General features: G+C 43.4%; 1 protein-coding gene across 1 annotated transcript in view; it reads right to left on the bottom strand.

The window, feature by feature from the left end:
* The window catches only part of LOC128698149 (uncharacterized), a 428958-nt gene that overhangs the window by 71350 nt on the left and 333652 nt on the right, over positions 1 to 23956 (bottom strand). The window contains exon 9 of the mRNA XM_070098535.1: positions 6244 to 6374. Coding sequence (XP_069954636.1) covers positions 6244 to 6374 — 131 coding nt within the window. The remainder of the gene's footprint in view (positions 1 to 6243; positions 6375 to 23956) is intronic.

Genomic DNA, 23956 nt, shown 5'->3' with positions numbered 1-23956 from the left:
TTTATTGTGTGCATCTTGACTCCAAGTAAACAAAGACTATCACTGGTTTATTGTGTGCATCTTGACTACAGGTAAACAAAGACTATCACTGGTTTATTGTGTGCGTCTTGACTCCAGGTAAACAAAGATTATCACTGGTTTATTGTGTGCGTCTTGACTCCAGGTAAACAAAGACTATCACTGGTTTATTGTGTGCGTCTTGACTCCAGGTAAACAAAGACTATCACTGGTTTATTGCGTGCATCTTGACTACAGGTAAACAAAGAGGATCACCGGTTTATTGTGTGCATCTTTACTCCAGGTAAACAAAGAGGATCACTGGTTTATTGTGTGCGTCTTGACTCCAGGTAAACAAAGACTATCACTGGTTTATTATGTGAGTCTTGACTCCAGGTAAACAAAGACTATCACTGGTTTATTGTGTGTGTCGTGACTCCGGGTAAACAAAGAAAATCACTGGTTTATTGTGTGCGTCTTGACTCCAGGTAAACAAAGACGATAGCTTTTATATCCTTTTACTCATGTACGAATTAATTGCTTTTGTCACTACCACTACAACCACTAGTGAACATCGAAATGGTACCTCACTAGTATTCACCTCACTCTGAGCCTTTATATATCCTCTGTGTCCATGTATTGTTTGTAATGGCTTGATAAAGCTCCTGGAGAGCGAAACGTTGCCACAATAAATGTCACATTAGTTGCACTTGTGTCCTTTTACTTTACATATTGTCGGTAATTCTACCAACTTTATTACGTTCTGATATCTAAGAATCTTCCGGTATTAATCGGTTAATTACACATTAAATTAAAAATATTATCGTCTGTATATTTTTATGAATTTAAAACTCAGAGGTGGACAGAAAGATATACTAATTAGGAATATTTAAGGAAAAGACACAATTTTATTTGCAATATACATAACCATGGAAAGCACACAGCGAATGCCGAAAGAAGGATATAGGAAAGCACTGGTTTGGTAATAGAGTTGTGGATGAGTGGAACAAACTCCCGAGTACAGTTATTGAGGCTAAAACGTTGTGTAGTTTTAAAAATAGGTTAGATAAATGCATGAGTGGGTGTGGGTGGGTGTGAGTTGGACCTAACTAGCTTGTGCTGCTGGGTCTAGTGCCGTGCTCCATCCTTGAGTGGAGGTGACCAGACTGGGTGGGTCATTGGTCTTATCCGGGGGGGGGTCATTGGGGTTATCCGGGGGGACATGGACCTGCTCCGTATGGGTCGGTAGGCCTGTTGCATTGTTCCTTCTTTCTTATGTTCTTAAGAAAGCTTTATTCAGCGGTATATAAAAACATGACACCGAGAACAGTGCTAAGAGAAATTAGGTGGTGTAAAATAAACTATATATGCTTAATGGTGCTGTATAATTATTTCTAGGAAAAAGAAATTAACTTTTTACGTCAAGTCTAATTGTTTCCAGTGTAATTATGTATAGAGTAATTATGTAAAAACGGTGTTATTAGGGTGTACAGGACATAATGGACCTTTTGACAGTAGACTGAGATTAAAGGCAACTTGAGGAAAGGTGGCAGGGCAGTACACATGTGGTGTTAGTTGTGATGAATTAGACACATGTGCAACATCTGGGTTTCTTGTGAAGTATTGATAAAGGCACTGAATGGAGAAACGTCTTCAGGTAAAGACACCCAGATCCTGCACATCTGTCTAATTCATCAGCATTTCAGTACTGAATACCACTGATGTACAGCTTGTCAGACACAATATTATGGAATCTTGTTACAGAGGACATCACCACAACCTACTTGCTAACTCCTGGCCCAACTCTTAGCCATGTGGAGCATCCCGCCTACCAGTGGCATTACCTTCGTCTACTGCACTTCTCTTGTTCCAATATATCAGCACCAATCATCCTGCCTGTGCCTCGGATTCTTCAGGACTACGGTACTCATCACCTACTCCCAGGCTCAGGGACTGATTACCTTATTTTTCTACTGTCTCCTGTAGATGGCTAAACATCTACAAGTAAAGATTCCACGATGCTGCACTTACGTCAAGTTCATCATCTTGTCGGTAATGGATGTCTGTGGCATACAAGTTGTAATAATGTTGATAAAATTACCGACAATATGTAAAGTAAAAGGACACAAGTGCAACTAAACTGACATTTTTATTGTGGCAACGTTTCGCTCCCCAGGAGCTTTGTCAAGCTGTTACAAACAATATATGGGCTCATGTGCAGATTTATTGTATTATTACTACTACAACTTATACTACTACTACTACTACTACTACTACTACTACTACTACTACTACGACTACTACTACTACTATTACTACTACTACTACTACTACTACTATTACTACTACTACTACTACTACTACTATTACTACTACTACTATTACTACTACTACTACTACTACTACTATTACTACTACTACTACTACTACTACTATTACTACTATTACTACTACTACTATTACTACTACTATTACTACTACTACTATTACTACTACTACTACCACTAGTAATACACCTCACTCTAACCCTATATATACCCTCTGTGTCTATATACTGTAACGGCTTGACAAAGCTCCTGGAGGGCGAAACGTTGCCACAATAAAAATGTCAGATTAGTTGCACTTGTGGCATACAAGTTGTTAGTGGTGCTTATAGGTACTGCGTCCAGATGCAGTCTTCCTTTGGCCCAATACAATCCTCCTGTTGCCTTGTACAGTCTTCCTCTTGTTTCGTAGTGTCTTCCTGTTGATTGGTGCAGTCTTCCTGTTGCCTGGTGCAGTCTTCCTGTTGCTTGGTGCAGTCTTCCTGTTGACTGGTGTAGTCTTCCTGTTAACTGGTGCAGTTTACTTGTTGCAGTCTTCCTGTTGCTTGGTGCAGTCTTCCTGTTGCCTGGTGCAGTTTTCTTGTTGCCTGGTGCAGTTTTCTTGTTGCCTGGTGTAGTCTTCCTGTTGCCTGGTGCAGTTTTCCTGTTGCCTGGTACAGTCTTCCTGTTGCTTGGTGCAGTTTTCCAGTTGCCTGGTGCAGTCTTCCTGTTGCTTGGTGCAGTTTTCTTGTTGCCTGGTGTAGTCTTCCTGTTGCCTGGTGCAGTTTTCTTGTTGCCTGGTGCAGTTTTCTTGTTGCCTGGTGCAGACTTCCTGTTGCCTGGTGTAGTCTTCCTGTTGCCTGGTGTAGTCTTCCTGTTGCCTGGTGCAGTTTTCTTGTTGCCTGGTGCAGTTTTCTTGTTGCCTGGTGCAGTTTTCCTGTTGCCTGGTACAGTCTTCCTGTTGCTTGGTGCAGTTTTCTTGTTGCCTGGTGTAGTCTTCCTGTTGCCTGGTGCAGTTTTCTTGTTGCCTGGTGCAGTCTTCCTGTTGCCTGGTGCAGTTTTCTTGTTGCCTGGTGCAGTTTTCTTGTTGCCTGGTGCAGACTTCCTGTTGCCTGGTGTAGTCTTCCTGTTGCCTGGTGTAGTCTTCCTGTTGCCTGGTGCAGTTTTCCTGTTGCCTGGTACAGTCTTCCTGTTGCTTGGTGCAGTTTTCCTGTTGCCTGGTGCAGTCTTCCTGTTGCTTGGTGCAGTTTTCTTGTTGCCTGGTGTAGTCTTCCTGTTGCCTGGTGCAGTTTTCTTGTTGCCTGGTGCAGTTTTCTTGTTGCCTGGTGCAGACTTCCTGTTGCCTGGTGTAGTCTTCCTGTTGCCTGGTGTAGTCTTCCTGTTGCCTGGTGCAGTTTTCTTGTTGCCTGGTGCAGTTTTCTTGTTGCCTGGTGCAGTTTTCCTGTTGCCTGGTACAGTCTTCCTGTTGCTTGGTGCAGTTTTCTTGTTGCCTGGTGTAGTCTTCCTGTTGCCTGGTGCAGTTTTCTTGTTGCCTGGTGCAGTCTTCCTGTTGCCTGGTGCAGTTTTCTTGTTGCCTGGTGCAGTTTTCTTGTTGCCTGGTGCAGACTTCCTGTTGCCTGGTGTAGTCTTCCTGTTGCCTGGTGTAGTCTTCCTGTTGCCTGGTGCAGTTTTCTTGTTGCCTGGTGTAGTCTTCCTGTTGCCTGGTGCAGTCTTCCTGTTGCCTGGTGTAGTCTTCCTGTTGCCTGGTGTAGTCTTCCTGTTGCCTGGTGCAGTTTTCTTGTTGCCTGGTGCAGTTTTCTTGTTGCCTGGTGCAGTCTTCCTGTTGCCTGGTGTAGTCTTCCTGTTGCCTGGTGTAGTCTTCCTGTTGCCTGGTGTAGTCTTCCTGTTGCCTGGTGCAGTTTTCTTGTTGCCTGGTGCAGTTTTCTTGTTGCCTGGTGCAGTTTTCTTGTTGCCTGGTGCAGTTTTCTTGTTGCCTGGTGCAGTCTTCCTGTTGCCTGGTGTAGTCTTCCTGTTGCCTGGTGTAGTCTTCCTGTTGCCTGGTGCAGTTTTCTTGTTGCCTGGTGTAGTCTTCCTGTTGCCTGGTGCAGTCTTCCTGTTGCCTGGTGTAGTCTTCCTGTTGCCTGGTGTAGTCTTCCTGTTGCCTGGTGCAGTTTTCTTGTTGCCTGGTGCAGTCTTCCTGTTGCCTGGTGCAGTTTTCTTGTTGCCTGGCGTAGTCTTCCTGTTGCCTGGTGTAGTCTTCCTGTTGCCTGGTGCAGTCTTCCTGTTGCCTGGTGCAGTCTTCCTGTTGCCTGGTGCAGTTTTCTTGTTGCCTGGTGCAGTCTTCATGTTGGCTGGTGCAGACTTCCTGTTGCCTGGTGCAGTCTTCCTGTTGCCTGGTGCACTCTTCCTGTTGCTTGATGCAGTCTTCCTGTTGCCTGGTGCAGTCTTCTTGTTGCTTGGTGCAGTCTTCCTGTTGCTTGGTGCAGTCTTCCTGTTGACTGGTGCAGTCTTCCTGTTGACTAGTGCAGTTTACCTGTTGCCTGGTGCAGTCTTCCTGTTGCTTGGTGTAGTCTTCCTGTTGCCTGGTGCAGTTTTCTTGTTGCCTGGTGCAGTTTTCTTGTTGCTTGGTGCAGTCTTCATGTTGCCTGGTGCAGTTTTCTTGTTGCCTGGTGCAGTCTTGCTGTTGCCTGGTGCAGTCTTCCTGTTGCCTGGTGCAGTTTTCTTGTTGCTTGGTGCAGTCTTCATGTTGCCTGGTGCAGTTTTCTTGTTGCCTGGTGCAGTCTTGCTGTTGCCTGGTGCAGTCTTCCTGTTGCCTGGTACAGTCTTCCTGTTGCCTGGTGCAGTCTTCCTGTTGCCTGGTGCAGTCTTCCTGTTGCCTGGTGCAGTCTTCCTGTTGCCTGGTGCAGTCTTCCTGTTGCCTGGTGCAGTTTTCTTGTTGCTTGGTGCAGTCTTCATGTTGCCTGGTGCAGTTTTCTTGTTGCCTGGTGCAGTCTTGCTGTTGCCTGGTGCAGTCTTCCTGCTGCCTGGTGCAGTCTTGCTGTTGCCTGGTGCAGTTTTCTTGTTGCCTGGTGCAGTCTTTCTGTTGCCTGGTGCAGTCTTCCTGTTGCCTGGTACAGTCTTCCTGTTGCCTGGTGCAGTCTTCCTGTTGCCTGGTGCAGTCTTCCTGTTGCCTGGTGCAGTCTTCCTGTTGCCTGGTGCAGTCTTCCTGTTGCCTGGTGCAGTCTTCCTGTTGCCTGGTGCAGTCTTCCTGTTGCCTGCAGCTATCTTTCACACTTAATATTCTATGTTTAGGGAAAGGGGCGGACTGTGTTTAGAATATTCAAGTGTTGACGTCGCCCCGTGTTAGCGATCATAGTTTTTCTCGCTTCATGTATGTTCCAAATTAGCCAACGCAGTGTGTTTATTTTTCGCGGTTTTGAAACCTCGGCAGCCTCAGAGATAAAAGGAGAGAGGCAGACACAGACAGAGACACAGATAGACAGAGGGAAGTATAGTGGAGTACATGGTAAAGACAGCAGAGTACTTATAAATCATTACCGAGGAGAGGAGCTATTTACTTCTATACAGATTAAAGCCTAGTAAGGACTTTCGTGTATTATTTATATATATGAGACAAGGATAGAGAGAATATGAACTCTGGGTACTTGGATTCTATAGGCCAATGAATCCCGACAATTATTAATGATAGCGCAAGGAACTCGCAAACATGAATTCCATGGTCAACGAACTAGAGAATTTACTACCATGCAGAGTTGAGAATCCGAGAAATATGAGAGCTAAGGTGTAGGAATCTCTAAGAAATGGTAACACAAAAATAGAACCACAGGAGCCAAAAGCAAAAAAAAAAAAGCTCAGACTAGGAACCCAATGGTCGACGAAGTGATAGGTACCCAAGGGCCGGGATACAGGAATACAAGGAACTAATAACCACCAGCGCTAGTAACCACGGGAACAAAACACTTACCAGGATAGCGAGGAGGGGCGGCAGGTTTATGATCCAGTCGAGGCCCTCGACAGGGACGATCCAGCAGTGTGTGTTATGGTCTCCCTGTCCTCGTATGACGCTGTAGATGGTCAGAGGTACCAACGGGAACCCTGATGGGTAATATATGAAGGAACGATGGGTTATTATAGCACTAAATAATATTGTGAGGGACTGCTGAAGCGGATCGAGTGAGTCACAGTGGGTTATTACAACACTAGATCATGCTCTGGGAAAGGATAGGAGTGTACGGAGGCAAAATGGGTGAGTGTAACAGTGGATGATGCTCTGAGGGACGGTGGATGTGTATGTTGGCACGATGAGCGACTGCATCACAATCTGAATCTCTAAAGGTGGATAGGAGTGTACCGAGGCAGGGTGGGTAACTGTAATATAAAATGATGCTCTACGAAAAAGAGTGTACATATGCACTGTAGGTTACTGAAAGTATAGTTGATTATGTGAGTGTGCATGGAAGCATCATGGGTTTGTGCTTTGAGGGACTGAGGTCTATAGAAGCATCGTAGGTTACTGTAGCAGAAGATTACAGGGAATGTATGGAGGAGTGGTAGGTTACTGCAGCATTAGTTTAGCTATGAGGAAATGAGAGTGTACGGAAGCCCGGTGGGTTACTGTAGTATTAGTTATTGTTATGAAGGATGAGGAACGGTGGGGTGCTGTAGCAGCAGTTGACACTGTGAGGGAAGTGGACAGAATAGGGAAGACAACAGTAAAAGTTGATGCTACGGATGGGGTAGTGTACAGAGTTGCCCACCGTAAGTTACCTCAGTTGTTTATAATGTGAGATACTGGCCAGTGTATGGAAACCTAGAATTGTGCTGCAACAGAATGGGGATTGGGGAGTTAGTTTACAGAGCATCACTAGAGAATATATTCGCGTAGGCAACGAGCCATCGCTTTTAATATACTTTCTTTGTCTAGTAGGTAAATCTTTGTTATTGACACAAAGATCGTTTATATAGATCTATGTTATGAGCTCAGTTCACTCATATAAGCTACGAGTGATAAATTTGGGCAGACTTGAGAGAATGGGTTCATGCAGTGAGTGTGCACAGTATAAAAAAATCATGTCTCACATGGTGCATGATGGAAAAAGCAAACCTGAGTAGTTGAGTTTCGTGTAAAATACTGACTCTCAGATTTTTTCTAGGATAGTTTTAATGTTTTTTTTTTTGAGCCGCTTTTTAGTATCGTTATCTGGAGTCTGGAGTTTATCTGGAGAGAGTTCCGGGGGTCAAGGCCCCCGCGGCCCGGTCTGTGACCAGGCCTCCTTAGGTCAGTGTCCCAGGATGCGACCCACACCAGTCGACTAACACCCAGGTACCCATTTTACTGATGGGGAACATAGACAACAGGTGGAAAGAAACACGTCCAATGTTTCTACTCTGGCTGGGAATCGAACCCAGGCCCTCACCGTGTGAAGCGAGAGCGTTAACCACCAGACCACCAGAGCCTGAATGGAAAATATGCCATTGAAATAGATATATTTTTGGCTGTTTTGAAACCGAAGGGAGCTTGAACTCAGGAACAAATTACGAGAAATATTCGGAATTTTACGATTTGTTTTATGGATTTTTAATAGGTTTGATTTAAATTAGGAAGCTGCAAACCATAATCAATCCTTCACATTATACTGTATTATTCCAGAAATTGGGTAAATCTACAATTTTTTGCTGTGATGAATTCAAAAGGACGGGAAAGTTTTATGTAGAAGAGACCTGAAGACGTGATTAATTAACAGAGGAAATGTTTCTTTAGTGTGAGGGATATCTAAACCGTTCATTTTATTTTGTTTTTAAATTATTTTTTTTTTAAAAAACCATACCCCCGGCCGGGATTGAACCTGCGGTCATAGAGTCTCAAAACTCCAGCCCGTCGCGTTAGCCACTAGACCAGCTAGCCACAATAAGATTCATCCAACTAGGTATATTTCTACACCATAGGAAGGTTAGCACAGGCACCTCTGTGTCATTACGATTTCTTGAGTCATGTTGACGGCAGTGAAGGGACTTGAGCTAGAGTTCGTCACGGCCACGCTAGCTGGAGATTCGTCTGTAAAAACTTGCATTTGTTGTCACAGAGGTGCCTGTGCTAACCTTCCTATGGTGTAGAAATATACCTAGTTGGATGAATCTTATTGTGGCTAGCTGGTCTAGTGGCTAACGCGACGGGCTGGAGTTTTGAGACTCTATGACCGCGGGTTCAATCCCGGCCGGGGGTATGGTTTGTTTGCAATCGTGTCATTACGATTTCTTGAGTTAGATTTTTTTTAATTTGTGTAAAAGTGATCAAATTACCGACTTCTGTGCATTTTTAGAGTTTTTAAAAGTTAATGGACTCAATATATCGGAAAGCGTTCTAGCTAAATAGCTAAAAATCTGGTCGAACTGAGTAAAGCAATTGGCTTAATATAGACTCAACTTATAGAATCGACCAATGTTGAACAGATTTTGGAAAGTTCGTCGTGGCACCAGGTCCTCATAACAACAACAATTAGCTTCTCCACGGTTGAACATTCCTATTTCACGATCCTACGTTTGGCTGTTGCTCATAGATTCTCAATTGGGCTGAGGTCAGGAGAGTTTCCAGGTAAATTTATAACGCTTAGCCCAATCTATTCGATCTCAGCAATTTTATAGAAGAGTGGCAATGATCAAGATCCTGCTTGAAAATGCCTTCTCCATCAGGAAAGTCTCTATCCACAAAGGGAAGCAAATAAATGGGCAAAATTCCCTTGTATTTGTCATTGTTCATGGTTCCCTCAACAACAAGAAGTCGTCTAGGGCCTTTAACAGTAAAACTACCCCAAAACATCTTAGATGGGTGTTTCGGCGCTTGTTGAACGAGTCCATTCCAGAGAGGCTGACCTTTGCTCCCACTCATTAACACTAATCTATATTCATTCATCTGCCGTTCATCCTTTATGATCGAGTGCCTACCGTAGCCGTTTTTTCTTCATAACAGCAGTCAGTAACTGTTTCTATCAGTTCTGTGGCAGTTCTTTCAACTTCAAGGAGCCTTCTTCGAACAGTTGAAGAATTAGCATGTATGCAAGCTGAAGCCAAATATCTGTAGATCTTTGCTGTTTTTTTGGGGATCCTTCACATTATTTCCAATGATAGCACCTCACGATGTCAAGGTTGTCTTGTGTTCTCTTTCACATCTTCCTCGACGCAGAGCTCCACAGTCACCTGTATCGTTAGCTCTCTTCAGGATCCGAGCAACAGTTGACTTTAGGTGATCTGTCTGATACTCATTTCAGCATGTTTTCTAAGAGCCAGTGCAGTGGTATTCGTACTTGTTACAAACCAGTGCAGTGGTAGTCGTAATTGTTACCAGCTAATGCAGTCGTACTTGTTACAAGCCAGTTCAGTCGTAGTCGTGCTTGCTACAAGCCAGTGCAGTGGTAGTCGTACTTGTTACAAGCCAGTGCAGTGGTAGTCGTACTTGTTACCAGCTAGTGCAATCGTACTTGTTACAAGTCAGTGCAATGGTAGTCGCACTTGTTACAAGCCAGTACAGTGGTGGTCGTACTTGTTACAAGCCAGTGCAGTGGTAGTCGTACTTGCTACAAGCCAGTGCAGTGGTAGTCGTACTTGTTACAAGCCAGTGCAGTGGTAGTCGTACTTGTTACAAGCCAGTGCAGTGGTAGTCGTACTTGTTACAAGCCAGTGCAGTGGTAGTAGTACTTACTACAATCCAGTGCAGTGGTCATACTTGCTACAAGCCAGTCCTGTGGTAGTCGTACTTGTTAAAAGTCAGAACAGTGGTAGTCTTGTTACAAGCCAGTGCTGTGGTGGTCGCACTTGTTACAAGCCAGTGCAGTGATAGACGTACTTGTTCCAAGCCAATGCAGTGTTACTCGTACTTGCTACAAGCCAGTGCAGTGGTAGTCGTACTTGTTACAAATTAGTGCAGTGGTAGTCGTATTTGTTACAAGCCAGTGCAGTGTTAGTCGTACTTGCTACAAGCCAGCACTGTAGTAGTCGTACTTGTTAGAAGCCGCCAGTAGAATGGTAGTCGTACTTATTACAAACCAGTGCAGTGGTAGTCGTACTTGTTACAAGCCAGTGCAGTGTTAGTCGTACTTGTTACAAACCAGTGCAGTGGTAGCCGTACTTGCTACAAGTCCTGTAGTAATCGCACTTGTTAGAAGCCGCCAGTACAATGGTAGTCGTACTTGTTACAAACCAGTGCAGTGGTAGTCGTACTTGCTACAAGCCAGTGCAGTGGTAGTCGTACTTGTTACAAGCCAGTACAGCGGTAGTCGTACTTGTTAAAAGTCAGTGCTCTCAGCACTAGTCCCTCGGTAGTCTCACTAGCATTACAAAGGAATAAATTGTTAAAGAACTGTTGTGTTCTGTGATGAGGAAACACTCCGTGTTAAAACACCACCAAGATATGCATGACAACATCACCTAACACCATCAACTATGTATTTTATTAACAACAAACTATGTATTGCAACACCACCAAACTATGCATGACATAAGCAAATTATGTGTTGTAACACCACCAAGCTATTCACAACACCTCCCAGTTATGCGCTACATCATCATACAGTGTATTACATCACCACCAAACTCTGCATCGCAACATCACACTGTGCGACACAACACCACCAGACTAAGCATCACAACACCAAACTGAGCAACACAACACCAATAAACTGTGCAAGAGAACACCAAACTGCAAGACAACACCAGACTGAGCAACACAACACCAGACTGAGCAACACAACACGACCAGATCATGGATGACAGAACCTGGAAACGCGGGAGAGACGTAACAACCGCTGGAAGAACATCAAACGTCCTGGAAGGACATACAAAGTTCGTCGAGAATATAAACAGCTCGTGAAGAACGGAAAGTGAACAGGAAGAACCGGAATGGAACTTGGGCATAGTGGATGAAAGGAAAGAGCACAGGAAGAAGAGAATGAGCACAGGCACGATTATAATGAAGGAAGAAAATATGGAGTACGCAAAGATCAAAAGATCTTCAAGTTACATCTCGGAAAGGACATAAAGAGAGAAAGAGAAGGAAAATACAAGGAATTTGAAAAGGATATGAAGAACGCGAAAGGAATATAAAGAGTGCTTGAAAAAAGAGAACAGAAAAAATCAGAACAGAGTGAGAAGGATACAATGAGCTGAGAAACATTTTTTTTTATCGAAAATAACGTATAGTGTGAAGAAAAAATTGAAGGAGAGTTGGAGGACGTGAAGAATGAGGGAAGAACACTGAGGAAGGAGAAAGAAACGAGCGCGGAAGGAGCTCAAAAGAGCTGGAAGGCTAAAAAAGTAGAACCGATGGGAAATAAAGATAACAAAAAAGGCATAGAACAAGCATTAAATAAAGAACTTAGGAAGAATATAGAGAACAGCAATGACATAAAAAAACAGTGAGAATTAAAGGACGTAGGGGAGATGAAAAGCATGGAAGAGAGAATAAAAGAACAAGGGAAAGTATTAAAGAGCGTGGGATAGAAATAACGAGCGTAACTAGGTGACTGAAATTTCACAAACTTTTATCTCAAGCACTTTTATACTTAATTTTTGCTTAGTTGTGTCGCTTTGTCTTCTCACTAACAAGGTGTAAATATCACATAAAAATGAGACAGTATTGTTTAATGAAGCCAGTTTTCTTAAGGAAGTCTGGGGAGTTAAGGGGCACGTCAGTTCCTCTGTCTTCTAATATGTTATTTTTCCACTATAATCTACATTGTACATAATTACTATGGCATTTGCGTTATCTGTTTTCGTAAGGTGAAGTCCAGGATCTTTCCTTAATTCATGATATAACTTAACAAATCTTTGAGGACAATTGTGTTGCAGAGGTCTGAGCTTCGCTGAGACCTCCGCAACATGATACTTGGTGACAGGAAAACTTAGGCACCTCTCAAGGATCTATCTACTACACTAGACTCCCTGGTGGTGCCATCTATCTACATTATTCTTAAGTATTCTTTAATTGATTAAATTGAATTCAGTGCAAATTGGAATGCCCGTGAGATTTTTTTTAACACCCCGGCCGTCTCCTACCCAGGTAGTCATTAAATAAAAACGAAATACCGTCACCATCACTCACGTTATCACTATCGCGCCAGAGGCGTGCCGATACTACAATTTGGATGTCTCTCCATACTGCAAATATCTCTATCCCTCCTTCAGAGTGGAGGCGCTGTACCTCCCACCTCCAGGACTCATAACTGGGTAACCGATTTCCCTTCATGAATATCACCTTGCTTACATTACAACATCTCGTCAAGCCATAAAAACTACATGCCTCCACTCCTATATAATACGCTCATACATGCCTGTTAGATGCCCAGGTCCCTCGCATATGAAAAACTCCTGTACCCCTTCCTTCCAACCTATCCTATTGCGCCCCCTGCCCCGCCTACCCTCCAGTGCAGATTTATACACCTGTAAGTCATCCTATTTTGATCGATCTTCTGTAGGTGTCTAAACCACCTCAACAACCTCTCTTCAGCCTAAGTTACGAAATTCTCTGCATAATATTTAAACCACACTGCCCTCAGACACGACTTCTCCACTGCCTCTAGCCGCCTCCTTGCTGCAACATTTACAACCTATTATTCACGCCAATATAAGAGCATTGGTACCACTATATTCATACCCTGACCCTTTTTGCCTCCATGGACAACGTTCTTGATTTTCACAGATGCCTCAATTCTCCTTTTACTTTTTACCCCTCATCAATATTACGGCTTTTCTCATCTTTCACAAACCCATCCGATGAGACATCCACTCCCAAATATCTGAACACTTTCACTTCCTCCATACACCCTCCTTCCACTCTGATATCCAGTCCTTAAATACATATTTTTTGTTACCATTATCACCTTGGTCTTTCCTATATTTACTGTCAATTTCCCTCTTTTACATACCCTCCAAAGTTCGTCCACCAACCTTTGCAAATTCTCCTCAGAATCTTCCAAAATCACATCGTCATCGGCAAGAAGAAACTGTGACAACTCTCATTTTGTACACAAATAACCCGCACATAGAAGAGAGGAGCTTACGACGACGTTTCGGTCCGACTTGGACCATTTACAAAGTCACGGTACTGTGCCTTTTTTTGTTATTCCAATTTTGTGTTAGATTTTGCTCATTTCAATCTCACACCTCGACCCAAGACACTAGCATTCACTTCATTCTCTTTCATACTCTAACTTGAGCCTCACTACCTTCATAAAAACTTCTGATTGCTTTCAGTAACCTATCGCCTATTCTATACACTTGCAACATCTGTCACATTACTCCTCTGTCCAACCTATGCTTTTCCCAAATCTATAAATGCAGCAAACACTTCCTTACCATTGTCTAAATATCGGTAACTTATATGCTGCACTGTAAAGACTTGGTCTACACACCCCTTCCCATCCTAAAAATCTTTATGTTCATCTGCAATCCGACTCTTCATTTTACCATTAATTCTTTAAAAAGTAACTCTTCCATACACTTTAACACGTATACTCAACAAGCTTATCTCCTTTAAATTCTTACAGTCTCTTTTGTCCCCCTTTCCTTTATACAGAAGAACTAGTCACTCTCTCTGCCAGTCCCTTGGTACTTCGACTCTTTTGTACATTTATTGAGAAAAAGTTTCAATCATTCCATAACTATATTCCCACTTACTTTCAACACTTCTGTCTTTTCCTATCAATCCCATCAGCTTTACTTAGTTAAATTTTACGATGCTGCCTCAGGGACCTTCTCCACTCTCACAGCTGGTTCTTCCTCACTCCTAAAAGATGTTGTACCTCCCTGGCCAATGCATAAATTTCCTGGCTCCCATTCTTCACCAACATTTAACAGCTCAAAATATTTTTGCTACATTCACAATGCATCCCACTTCCAATCTGGTAACTACTCTCATCCATTTATAACTGTCAAATCCATTCGCTCAACAGGCTTTCTCATTCTATTAATCTCAATGAAAGACTTTTTCTTATTCTCAGCAACATGTTTTGCACAACCTTATCCACTCTCTCATTTGGTCTTTCTTTTAAATTCCTTAAACATTCACATAATCTGTCTTTTATTATCCATATACTCCACCCTCCTTATATCAATTCTGCTTTATAAATATCTCTGTACCCTTACCTTTTCTTCCTATCCACTCTCTTTGCCTCGTCATTCTACTACTATGCTGCAGCGACATATATATGTCGTGCTGAATAGGTAAAACTTACGAGTTTAGCTTAAATATCAACACTCTTCTTGCTGAATAAGGCAAGCGAAAATTTGTGTATGCAAAACTTTCGCAAAAATCATTCCGAATTAAGGAAAAAATATATTTCATTGTGTTTGTCTATTATTTGTTTATTAAATTATTGTAAACTTATCTAAAATATATTTAGTTGAATTAGGCTAAAATAAATTGCTATTGTTATGATAAGGTTTTCTAATTTTTTTTGGTGCAAAATTGTTGATTTTTACATTAACATAAATGAATAAAATATATCACTGTAAGATTACAGTAAATAGGTGATATGTCAATATGCGGAACAACCACTAAAAAAATAGTGAAATTCCAAGCGCTTTCGTGATTTCTCAGATTATCAAGGATTTACACCCTTGCATTATGTGTTCACTTTTCTGTTATAAAAATGAAGGCCGATGAGGAATAAACGTAAATTTACGTGAGGTACTTCCCACGTATTGAACATTACAGCCCCAAAACTTGAAAAGTTCAGCAACGCCGGAACTTATAACAACAAAGTCCCTATAACCACCATGAACTTTACTATCAACGACATCATCAGACAGAAATACCAGCAGCTTAGTTCAGTATTCATCACCCCATGTGAGAAATGTTTAAATAATCTACATAAGTGTAATATCCAGTCTAACAGATACGACTTTCAGCGCACCAATATGCCAGCATAACCATTAATAATACGTAATGGTGCAGTAGCGCTTCAATTTCAATAACAAAAGCATTAACCGGTAAAAAAAACGAGCGAACTAATTAAAATATCCTGGGAAGATTGCAGGAGAATCATGGATTTTGAACAGTGACTCTGGAACTTGAGATTCATAGAAGTGAAAACATGATCCAGGCAAGTACCATTAATAAAAAAAAACATGAAGGTGAGGTGGCGGATCCTTGTACTACGAGGAATAAGATGAAGTCGGGAGGAAGGTAGCATGTGTTTGGCATTCAGCATTTGCATTTGTTTGGCAAGTAGGAGAGGAACATAATGTACAGATGCTGAAGGTTAGGTAGAGGGTGACCCAAGTATCTGTAATTCTGGAGACCGAGTTTTTTTATCATTTTATCTTCTCCCCTGATCTTCCCTCTTGATCTTGTCGGAGTTTAGTCGATTCGATCAGTTATTCCCTCTACCTCACCATTATTTCCCTTCTTCATTTCATGTCCTGTGTGTGTGTTTGTGTACTCACCTAGTTGTGGTTGCAGGGCTCGATTCATAGCTCCTGGCCCCGCCTCTTCACTGGTCGCTACTGGGTCACTCTCCGTGAACCATGAGCTTTATCATACCTCTGCTTAAAGCTGTGTATGGATCCTGCCTCCACTACATCGCTTCCCAAACTATTCCACTTCCTGACTACTCTGTGAGTGAAGAAATACTTCCTAACATCCCTGTGATTCATCTGTGTCTTAACTTCCAACTGTGTCCCCTTGTTGTTGTGTCCCATCTCTGGAACATCCTGTCTTTGTCCACCCTGTCAATTCCTCTCAGTATTTTATATGTCGTTATCATGTCCTCACCTATCTCTCCTGTCCTCCAGTGTCGTCAGGTTGATTTCCCTTAACCTCTCCTCGTAGGACATACCCCTTAGCTCTGGGACTAGTTTTGTTGCAAACCTTTGCACTTTCTCTAGTTTCTTTACGTGCTTGGCTAGGTGTGGGTTCCAAACTGGCGCCGCATACTCCAATATGGGCCTAACGTACACAGTGCACAGGGTCCTGAATGATTCCTTATTAAGATGTCGGAATTCTGTTCTGAGGTTTGCTAGGCGCCCATATGCTGCAGCAGTTATTTGGTTGATTTGCGCCTCAGGAGATGTGCCTGGTGTTATACTCACCCCAAGACCTTTTTCCTTGAGTGAGATTTGTAGTCTCTGGCCCGCCTAGACTGTACTCCATCTGCCTGGTCCTCCATGGTTTGCACTAATCTCTTGTGTGGAACTGTGTCAAACGCCTTCTTACGGTCCAAGAAAATGCAATTTACCCACCCCTCTCTCTCTCTTGTCTTACTGCTGTCACCCTGTCTTAGAACTCCAGCAGGTTTGTGACACAGGATCTTCCATCCCTGAAACCATGTTGGCTGCTGTTGATGAGATCTTTCCTTTCTAGGTGTTCCACCACTCTTCTCCTGATAATCTTCTCCATGACTTTACATACTATACATATCAGTGACTCTGGTCTATAGTTTTGTGCATCATGTCTGTCTCCTTTTTTAAAAATTGGGACTACATTTGATGTCTTCTATACCTCAGGTAATGGAAGAGATGTTATCCGGCCCCATTGCCTCTGAGGTATCTAACTCACTCAGAAGCCTCTTCACTTATTCCTCGGGTGTGCATACTGTATCCAACACTTGGTGGTGTACCCCACCTCTCCGTCTTTCTGGAGTCCCTTCTGTCTGTGAACACTTCTTTGAATCTCATGTTGAGTTCCTCACATACTTCACAGTCGTTTCTTGTTGTCTCTCCTCCTTCCTTCCTTAGCCTGATTACCTGGTCCTTGACTGTTGTTTTCCTCCAGATGTGGCCGTATAACAGCTTCGGGTGAGATTTGGCTTTCGTTGCTATGTCGTTTTCATATTGTCGTTGGGCCTCCTTTACCTGTGCATATTCATTTCTGGCTCTACGACTGCTCTCCTTATTCTCCTGGGTCCTTTGCCTTCTTTCTATACCTCTTCTATTCCCTGGCATACTTGGTTTTTGCCTCCCTGCTCCTTTGGGTGAACCATGGCTCATCCTGGCTTTTTCGTTATTCATGTTACCCTTGGGTACAAACCCCTCCTCAGCTTGTATATTGTTGTTACATATTCCATCATCTCGTTCACTGGCTTCCCTGCCAGTTCCCACTGAACCCAGTTCGGGAAGTTCCTCATTCCCGCCTAGTCCCTTTTCTTGTAGTTTGGTTTCATTCGCCCGGCCCTTCCTGCTTCCCCCTTCACTTGTAACTCTATTGTGTATTCGAAGCTTAAAACCACATGATCGCTGGCCCCAAGGGGTCTTCCATATGTAATGTTCTCAATATCTGCACTGCTCAAGGTGAATACTAGGTCCAGTCTCGCTGGTTCATCCTCTCCTCTCCCTCTGGTAGTGTTCCTTATGTGTTGGTACATGTATGTGTGTGTGTGTGTGTGTGTGTGTGTGTGTGTGTGTGTGTGTGTGTGTGTGTGTGTGTGTGTGTGTGTGTGTGTGTGTGTGTGTGTGTGTGTGTGTATGTGTGTGTGTATGCAGGGGTCCAGTTGCAGCTCTTGGCACAGCCTCTATGCTGGTTCCTACTAGCTCCACTCTCTCCTTGCTCTAAGAGCATTGTCGTACCTCTTCTTAAAGCTATGCATGGATCCTGCCACCACTCTCCAGAGTGATCCACTTTCTGACGATTCTTGTGCTAGCATTCCTGTAACTCATCTGAGTTATCAGTTTCCAGCTATGCCCCCTTGTTCCTGTATCCCTTCTCTGCAACATTCTGTCCCTGCCCTCCTTATCAGCTCTTCTCAGTATTTTATACATCGTTATCATGTCTTCCTTATCTCTTCCTTTTCTTCAGTGTCATCACGGTGAGTTTTCCGCACCTGTCCTCGTAGGGCATACCACTAAGCTGCATATTCCAATATGGACCTGACGTACACGATGAACAGTGTCGTGAATGACTCCTTATTTAGATGTCGAAATGCTGTTCTTAGGTTTCCCAGGCACCCATATGCTGCAGCAGTTACTTGACTGATGAGAGCCCCAGGGGATGTGTTCTTTGTGGTGCTCACCCCAAGATCCTTTTCCTTGAGTGAAGATCTGTGGTCTTCTTTATCTTTCCCCAAGCTTCATAACTTTGCACTTCATGGGGTTAAACTCCAAGAACCATTGATCATATCAGGATTGCAAGGTGTCCAGATCTCTTTGTAGTTTTACCTGGTCGTTGTCCGCTAGACTTCTCCGCATTAGTTTCACATTGTCTGCAAACAGGGACACCTCTGAATCTATCCCTTCCGTCGTGTCATTCATTTATAAAAGAACAGCACGGGCACTAGGACTGACCCTTGTGGAGCTCCGCTCAGCACGTACACCCACTCTGATACTTCGTTAGGCAACATCATTCATTGTTTCTTTTCTGTTACTTATTTCCTGATCCATTGCAGTGCTTTTTTGTTGCAGGTAACTGCTCCTCTACCTTTAGCACCAATCTCTTGTGCAGAACTGTGTCAGATGCCTTCCTACAGTCCACGAAAATGCAGTCTACCCACCTCTCTCTCTCTCTCTCTCTCTCTCTCTCTCTCTTGTCTTACATCTGTTAACTTGTCGTAGAACTCCAGTAGGTTTGTGACACAGGATTTTCGATTCCTGAAACACATCGACTCAAGGTTGAGGGACTGATTACCTCATTCTCCTCCTGTTCTTCAAGTTTCTCCAACATATGGACTGATGAAGCCACTGTGTGGCGAAACGTTTCCTCAATAAAGATACCCAAGAGTTGCACATGTGTCTAATTTATCATAATTTTCCATGTTCTAATGCACTTTTCTTTGGTCTTTCTACACCTTTGAGTGAACCATTCACACTTTGATCTTCCCATTGTTGCTGTTTCCCTTTGGTGTGAACTTCTTCTCTGTTTCCCTCCACTTTGTGGCTATGTGTTGCGTCGTTTCATTTATTATCTTTCCCTTCATTTCTCTTTCCCACTACACCTCATGTGGAAGTTGCATGTATAGTCCCCTCTTTCGAAGTTTTGCTTCACCCGTCCATCTCGTTCTGCTTAAATCTTCACTGTTAACACTGTTTTCGCAACTGATCACTACTATGTTATCGAAACTGATCACTACTATATTTTGGAAACTAATCACTGAAAATCCTTTCTTATGCAGTATCTCCAGTATCACAACTGCTCAAGGGAAATACGAGGTCTAGCCTTGTTGATTCGTCCTCTCCTCTCTCTCTCTGGTTGTGTCCCTAACATTTTGGTGTATGGGGTTTTCCAGTACTGCCTCTGGTTCCCTATGTGGTTCTAGGTTTTCCCAGTTGATCTCCTTGTCGTTGAAGTCATCCATAACTAGTAATTTTGCCCTGACTGTGTTGTCCCTTCTAGAGAGACCTCTTGTCTTGGTCTCTCTATTCTGTGACAGGTTGTACATTACTGGTATCACCATCTTGGTAGTCACCTGTTTCCTCTCAGTCAACTCCTCCCATATTCTCAAAATTCCACTGGTAGCTGATGAGTACAGCTACTCCTCCTCCCCCTACAGTCTCTTTGTTTCCTCAGGATCTGATAACTAGGCAGAAGGATCACATCTGTTATTTCCTTGATTTTAGTTTCTGTGATTGCTATGATGTCTGTGGATGCCTCTGTGATTCCATGCCACTCCTCACACTTATTTGTTTCCTCATCAAGATAGAGGAAGAGAGAAGAGAGAGAGAGAGATTTTCCAATACTGTATTCTAGGTGGTGGGGGGATTGGTGTGGCCTGAGGGAGTAAGAAGCACTGTAGGATACTTTGAGAGGTATTTGTGAAGGTAGTGTTTGTGTTGGTGGGAAGTGAGGGATGTGGGTGCAGATTGTGGTTTGTTTTGGGTTATTGTGCTTAATTGTGGTAGATGTAGTAGTGGTTGAGAGGATTCTGAAGATGGGTGTATTTGATGATCTTCCCAAGTCTGAGCTTTCCAGTCTGGCAATGCCTGCCTTGTACCCCTGCGTCTTTGTACCCCTCTCTCAGTTTCGTTAATTCTTTTCATGTTCTTTTGCAGTCAAAGTACTTCTGCTGGTATTACTTTGAGTTCTTTAACTGTGGTTTCTGCTACAAGATCCTGTTTTGAACCATTTTTGTTACAAATGTCAATTTCACTGGCGATTTTTTTTTTTGTTTGAATATCCCCCTGTTCTCTGAAAACCTTTCAGCTCTGTCATACCCATCTCTTCGGTTTGATGCTATTTTCAATTTTTTTTTTTTTAATAGTTTTTTTTTTCTCCCTCTGTCGTCTGCATTCATATGTCCTCCCTTCAGCCTCTTGAAACCCATTAATAATTATTAACCTTTCCCTCTCCTCTTCTCATTTCATTTCCTTTTGTATCTCTAGGTCTAATTTAAGCATCTTCATTATTCCTTCTCTTACCATTTCCTTGACACCATTAGCTGCCTGATAGCAATTTTGCAAAGAACTTCTTACCTCCTCATCTTCCTTCAGTATTTTCACTGTCCACAGATATTTATGCTCTCATCGCCATGTTCCTTTGGTTCCTCAGCTCTATATCTTGCTTCATCATTATCAGTTCTCCTTCTAGGCACAGTATCTCAGCCTGTGCAGCCTCAGCTCATTCCCACTTCTAACTTTCTTCAGCCATCCTCTCTCCCATTGAATTGCTAAATTAGTTTAGCCTTCTTTTCCACTCATATTTCATGAGCCCTGATTCCCATAGTTCGTTCGTCCTACATTCTGGAATCCCATGTTTCTTTTTGTGATATGCTAGTTACCATGTGTGAAAGGGAGTGTGTATGCCCTAGTGTTGTGATTTCATACGTGTGTGAGTGCCAGTGTGTAATTGCACACGTGTACTCACCGAATTGTTCTCACCTAATTGTGGTTGCAGAGGTCGAGACTCAGCTCCTGGCCCCGCCTCTTCACTGATTGCTACTAGGCCATCTCTCTCCCTGCTTCATGAGCTTTATCATACCTCATCTTAAAGCTATGTATGGTTCCTGCCTCCACTACATCACTTGCTAGACTATTCCACTTCCTGATAATTCTGTGACTGAAGAAATACTTCCTAACATCCCTTTGACTCATCTGAGTCTTCAACTTCCATTTGTGACCCCTTGTTTCTGTGTCCCCTCTCTGGAACATCCTGTCTCTGTCAACCTTATCTATTACACACAGTATTTTGCATGTCAGTATCATGTCTTCACTAACCCTCCTGTCCTCCAGTGTCGTCAGGCCGATTTCCCTTAACCTTTCTTTGTAGGACATTCCCCTAAGCTCTGGAACTAACCATGTTGCAAACGTTTGCACTTTCTCTAATATATTGACGTGCTTGACCTGGTGTGGGTTCCAAACTGGTGCTGCATACTCCAGTATGGACCTGACGTACACGAGGTACACTGTCTTGAACGATTCCTTACTAAGGTATCAGAATGCTATTCTTATGTTTGCCAGGAGCCCATATGCTGCAGCAGTTATCTGGTTGATGTGTGCTTCCAGAAACGTGCTCGGTGTTATACTCACCCCAAGATCTTTCTCCTTGAGCGAGGTTTGCAGTCGTTGGCCACCTAGCCTATACTCTGTCAGCGGTCTTCTTTGCCCTTCTCCAGTCTTCATGACTTTGCACTTGGCGAGGTTAAATTCGAGTAGCCAGTTGTTGGACCAGGTCTCCAGCCTGTCCAGGTCTCCTTGAAATCCTGCCTGATCCTCATCTGATTTAATTCTCCTCATTAACTTCACGTCATCTGCTGAAAAGGACACTTCTGAGTCTATCTCTTCCATCATGTAATTCACATATACCAAAAATAGCACTGGTCCTAGGACTGACCCCTATGGGACCCTGCTCTTCACATGCTCCCACTGTGATACCTCATCACGTACCATGACTCGTTGTTGCCTCCCTGTCAGGTATTCTTTGATCCATTGCAGTGCCCTTCCTGATATACACTTCTGATCCTCAAGCTTCTACACTAATGTCTTGTGAGGAACTGTTTCGAAGGTCTTCTTGCAGTCCAAGAAAATGCAGTCAACCCAGCCCTCTCTCTCGTGTCTTACTTCTGTTACCTTCTCATAAAACTCCAGTGGCTTAGTAACACAGAATTTGCCTTCCATGTATCCATGCTGGTTGTCGTTTATAATCTTGCTCCATTCCAGGTGCTCCACCACTCTCCTCCCGATAATCTTCTCCATGACTTTATATACTATACAAGTCAGTGACACGGGTCTATAGTCTAATGCCGCGTTTCTGTCTCCTTTCTTAAAAATGGGAACTACGTTTGCCGTCTTCCATACCTCGGGTAGTTCCCCAGTTTCAAGGGATGTGTTGAAGATTGTGGTTAGTGGCGCACAAAACATCTCTGCTCCTCTAAGGACCCACGGGGAGATGTCCAGTTCCATCGCCTTTGAGGTATCAAGGTCAATTTGCATCTTCTTCACCTTCTCCTCGGTTGTGTGTATGTCATCCAACACTTGTTGGTATAGTCCTTGTTGGTGTTCCCCTCTGTGCTGTCTTCCCAGAGTACTTCCTGTCACCACTGTAAATACTTCTTTAAATCTCATGTTGAGCTCCTCAGATACCTCTTATGAGCTCCCCACCTTCTTTCCTCAGCCTGATCACCTGGTCTATACAGCAGTTTCAGGTCAGACTTGACTATCGATGCTATGTTGTTTTCGTACTGTCGTTGGGCCTCCCTCCTTATTGTACATACTCGTTTCTGGCTCTTCGACTAATCTCATTATTTTCCTGGGTCTTTTGCATCCTGTAATTTTTCCATTTTCTAGTGCACTTAGTTTTTGCCTCCCCACACCTTCGGGTGAACCAAGGGCTTGTTCTGGTCGTCCCATTATTTCTGCTGCCCTTGGGAAGAAACCTTTCCTCTGCTTCCTTGCATTTTGTTGTCACGTATTCCCTCAATTCATTTACTGTCTTTCCTACCAATTAATTCTCTCTCCCACTGAACCTCCTGCATGAAGTTCCTCATACCTGTGAAGTCCCTCCTTTTATAGTTTGGCTTTTCCCTTTCAACTGTTACCCTCTCCACTTGTAACTCTACTATGTATTCAAAGCTCAGAGCCACGTGATCACTAGCTCCAAGGGACCTCTCATATGTGATGTTCTCAATGTCTGAACTGCTCAGGGTGAACACGAGGTCCAGTCTTGCTGGTGTGTGTACTCACCTAATTGTACTCATCTAATTGTGGTTGCAGGGGTCGAGACTCAGCTCCTGGCCCCACCTCTTCACTGATCGCTACTAGGTCCTCTCTCTCTCTCTCTCTCTCTCTCTCTCTCTCTCTCTCTCTCTCTCTCTCTCTCTCTCTCTCTCTCTCTCTCTCTCTGCTTCCTGAGCTTTGTCATACCTCGTCTTAAAGCTATGTATTGTTCCTGCCTCCATAACATCACCTGCTAGGCTATTCCACTTTCTGACGACTCTATGACTGAAGAAATACTTCCTAACATCCCTCTGACTTGTCTGAGTCTTCAGCTTCCAATTGTGACCCCTTGTTCCTGTGTCCCCTCTCTGGAACATCCTGTCTCTGTCCACCTTACCTATTCCACGCAGTATTTTGTATGTCGTCATCATGTCTCCCCTGACCCTCCTGTCCCCCAATGTCGTCAGTCAGATTTCCCTCAACCTTTCTTCGTAGGACATACCTCTGAGCTCCGGAACTAGGCTTGTTGCAAACCTTTGCACTTTCTGTAATTTCTTGACGTGCTTGACCAGGTGTGGGTTCCAAACTGGTGCTGCATACTTCAGTAT

Source organism: Cherax quadricarinatus, chromosome 63 (genome assembly GCF_038502225.1).
Source record: "Cherax quadricarinatus isolate ZL_2023a chromosome 63, ASM3850222v1, whole genome shotgun sequence".
NCBI classification, from domain to species: Eukaryota; Metazoa; Arthropoda; class Malacostraca; order Decapoda; family Parastacidae; genus Cherax; species Cherax quadricarinatus.
The sequence above is the reverse complement of the archived record's forward strand: the minus strand, read 5'-3'. Positions and strand labels throughout refer to the sequence as shown.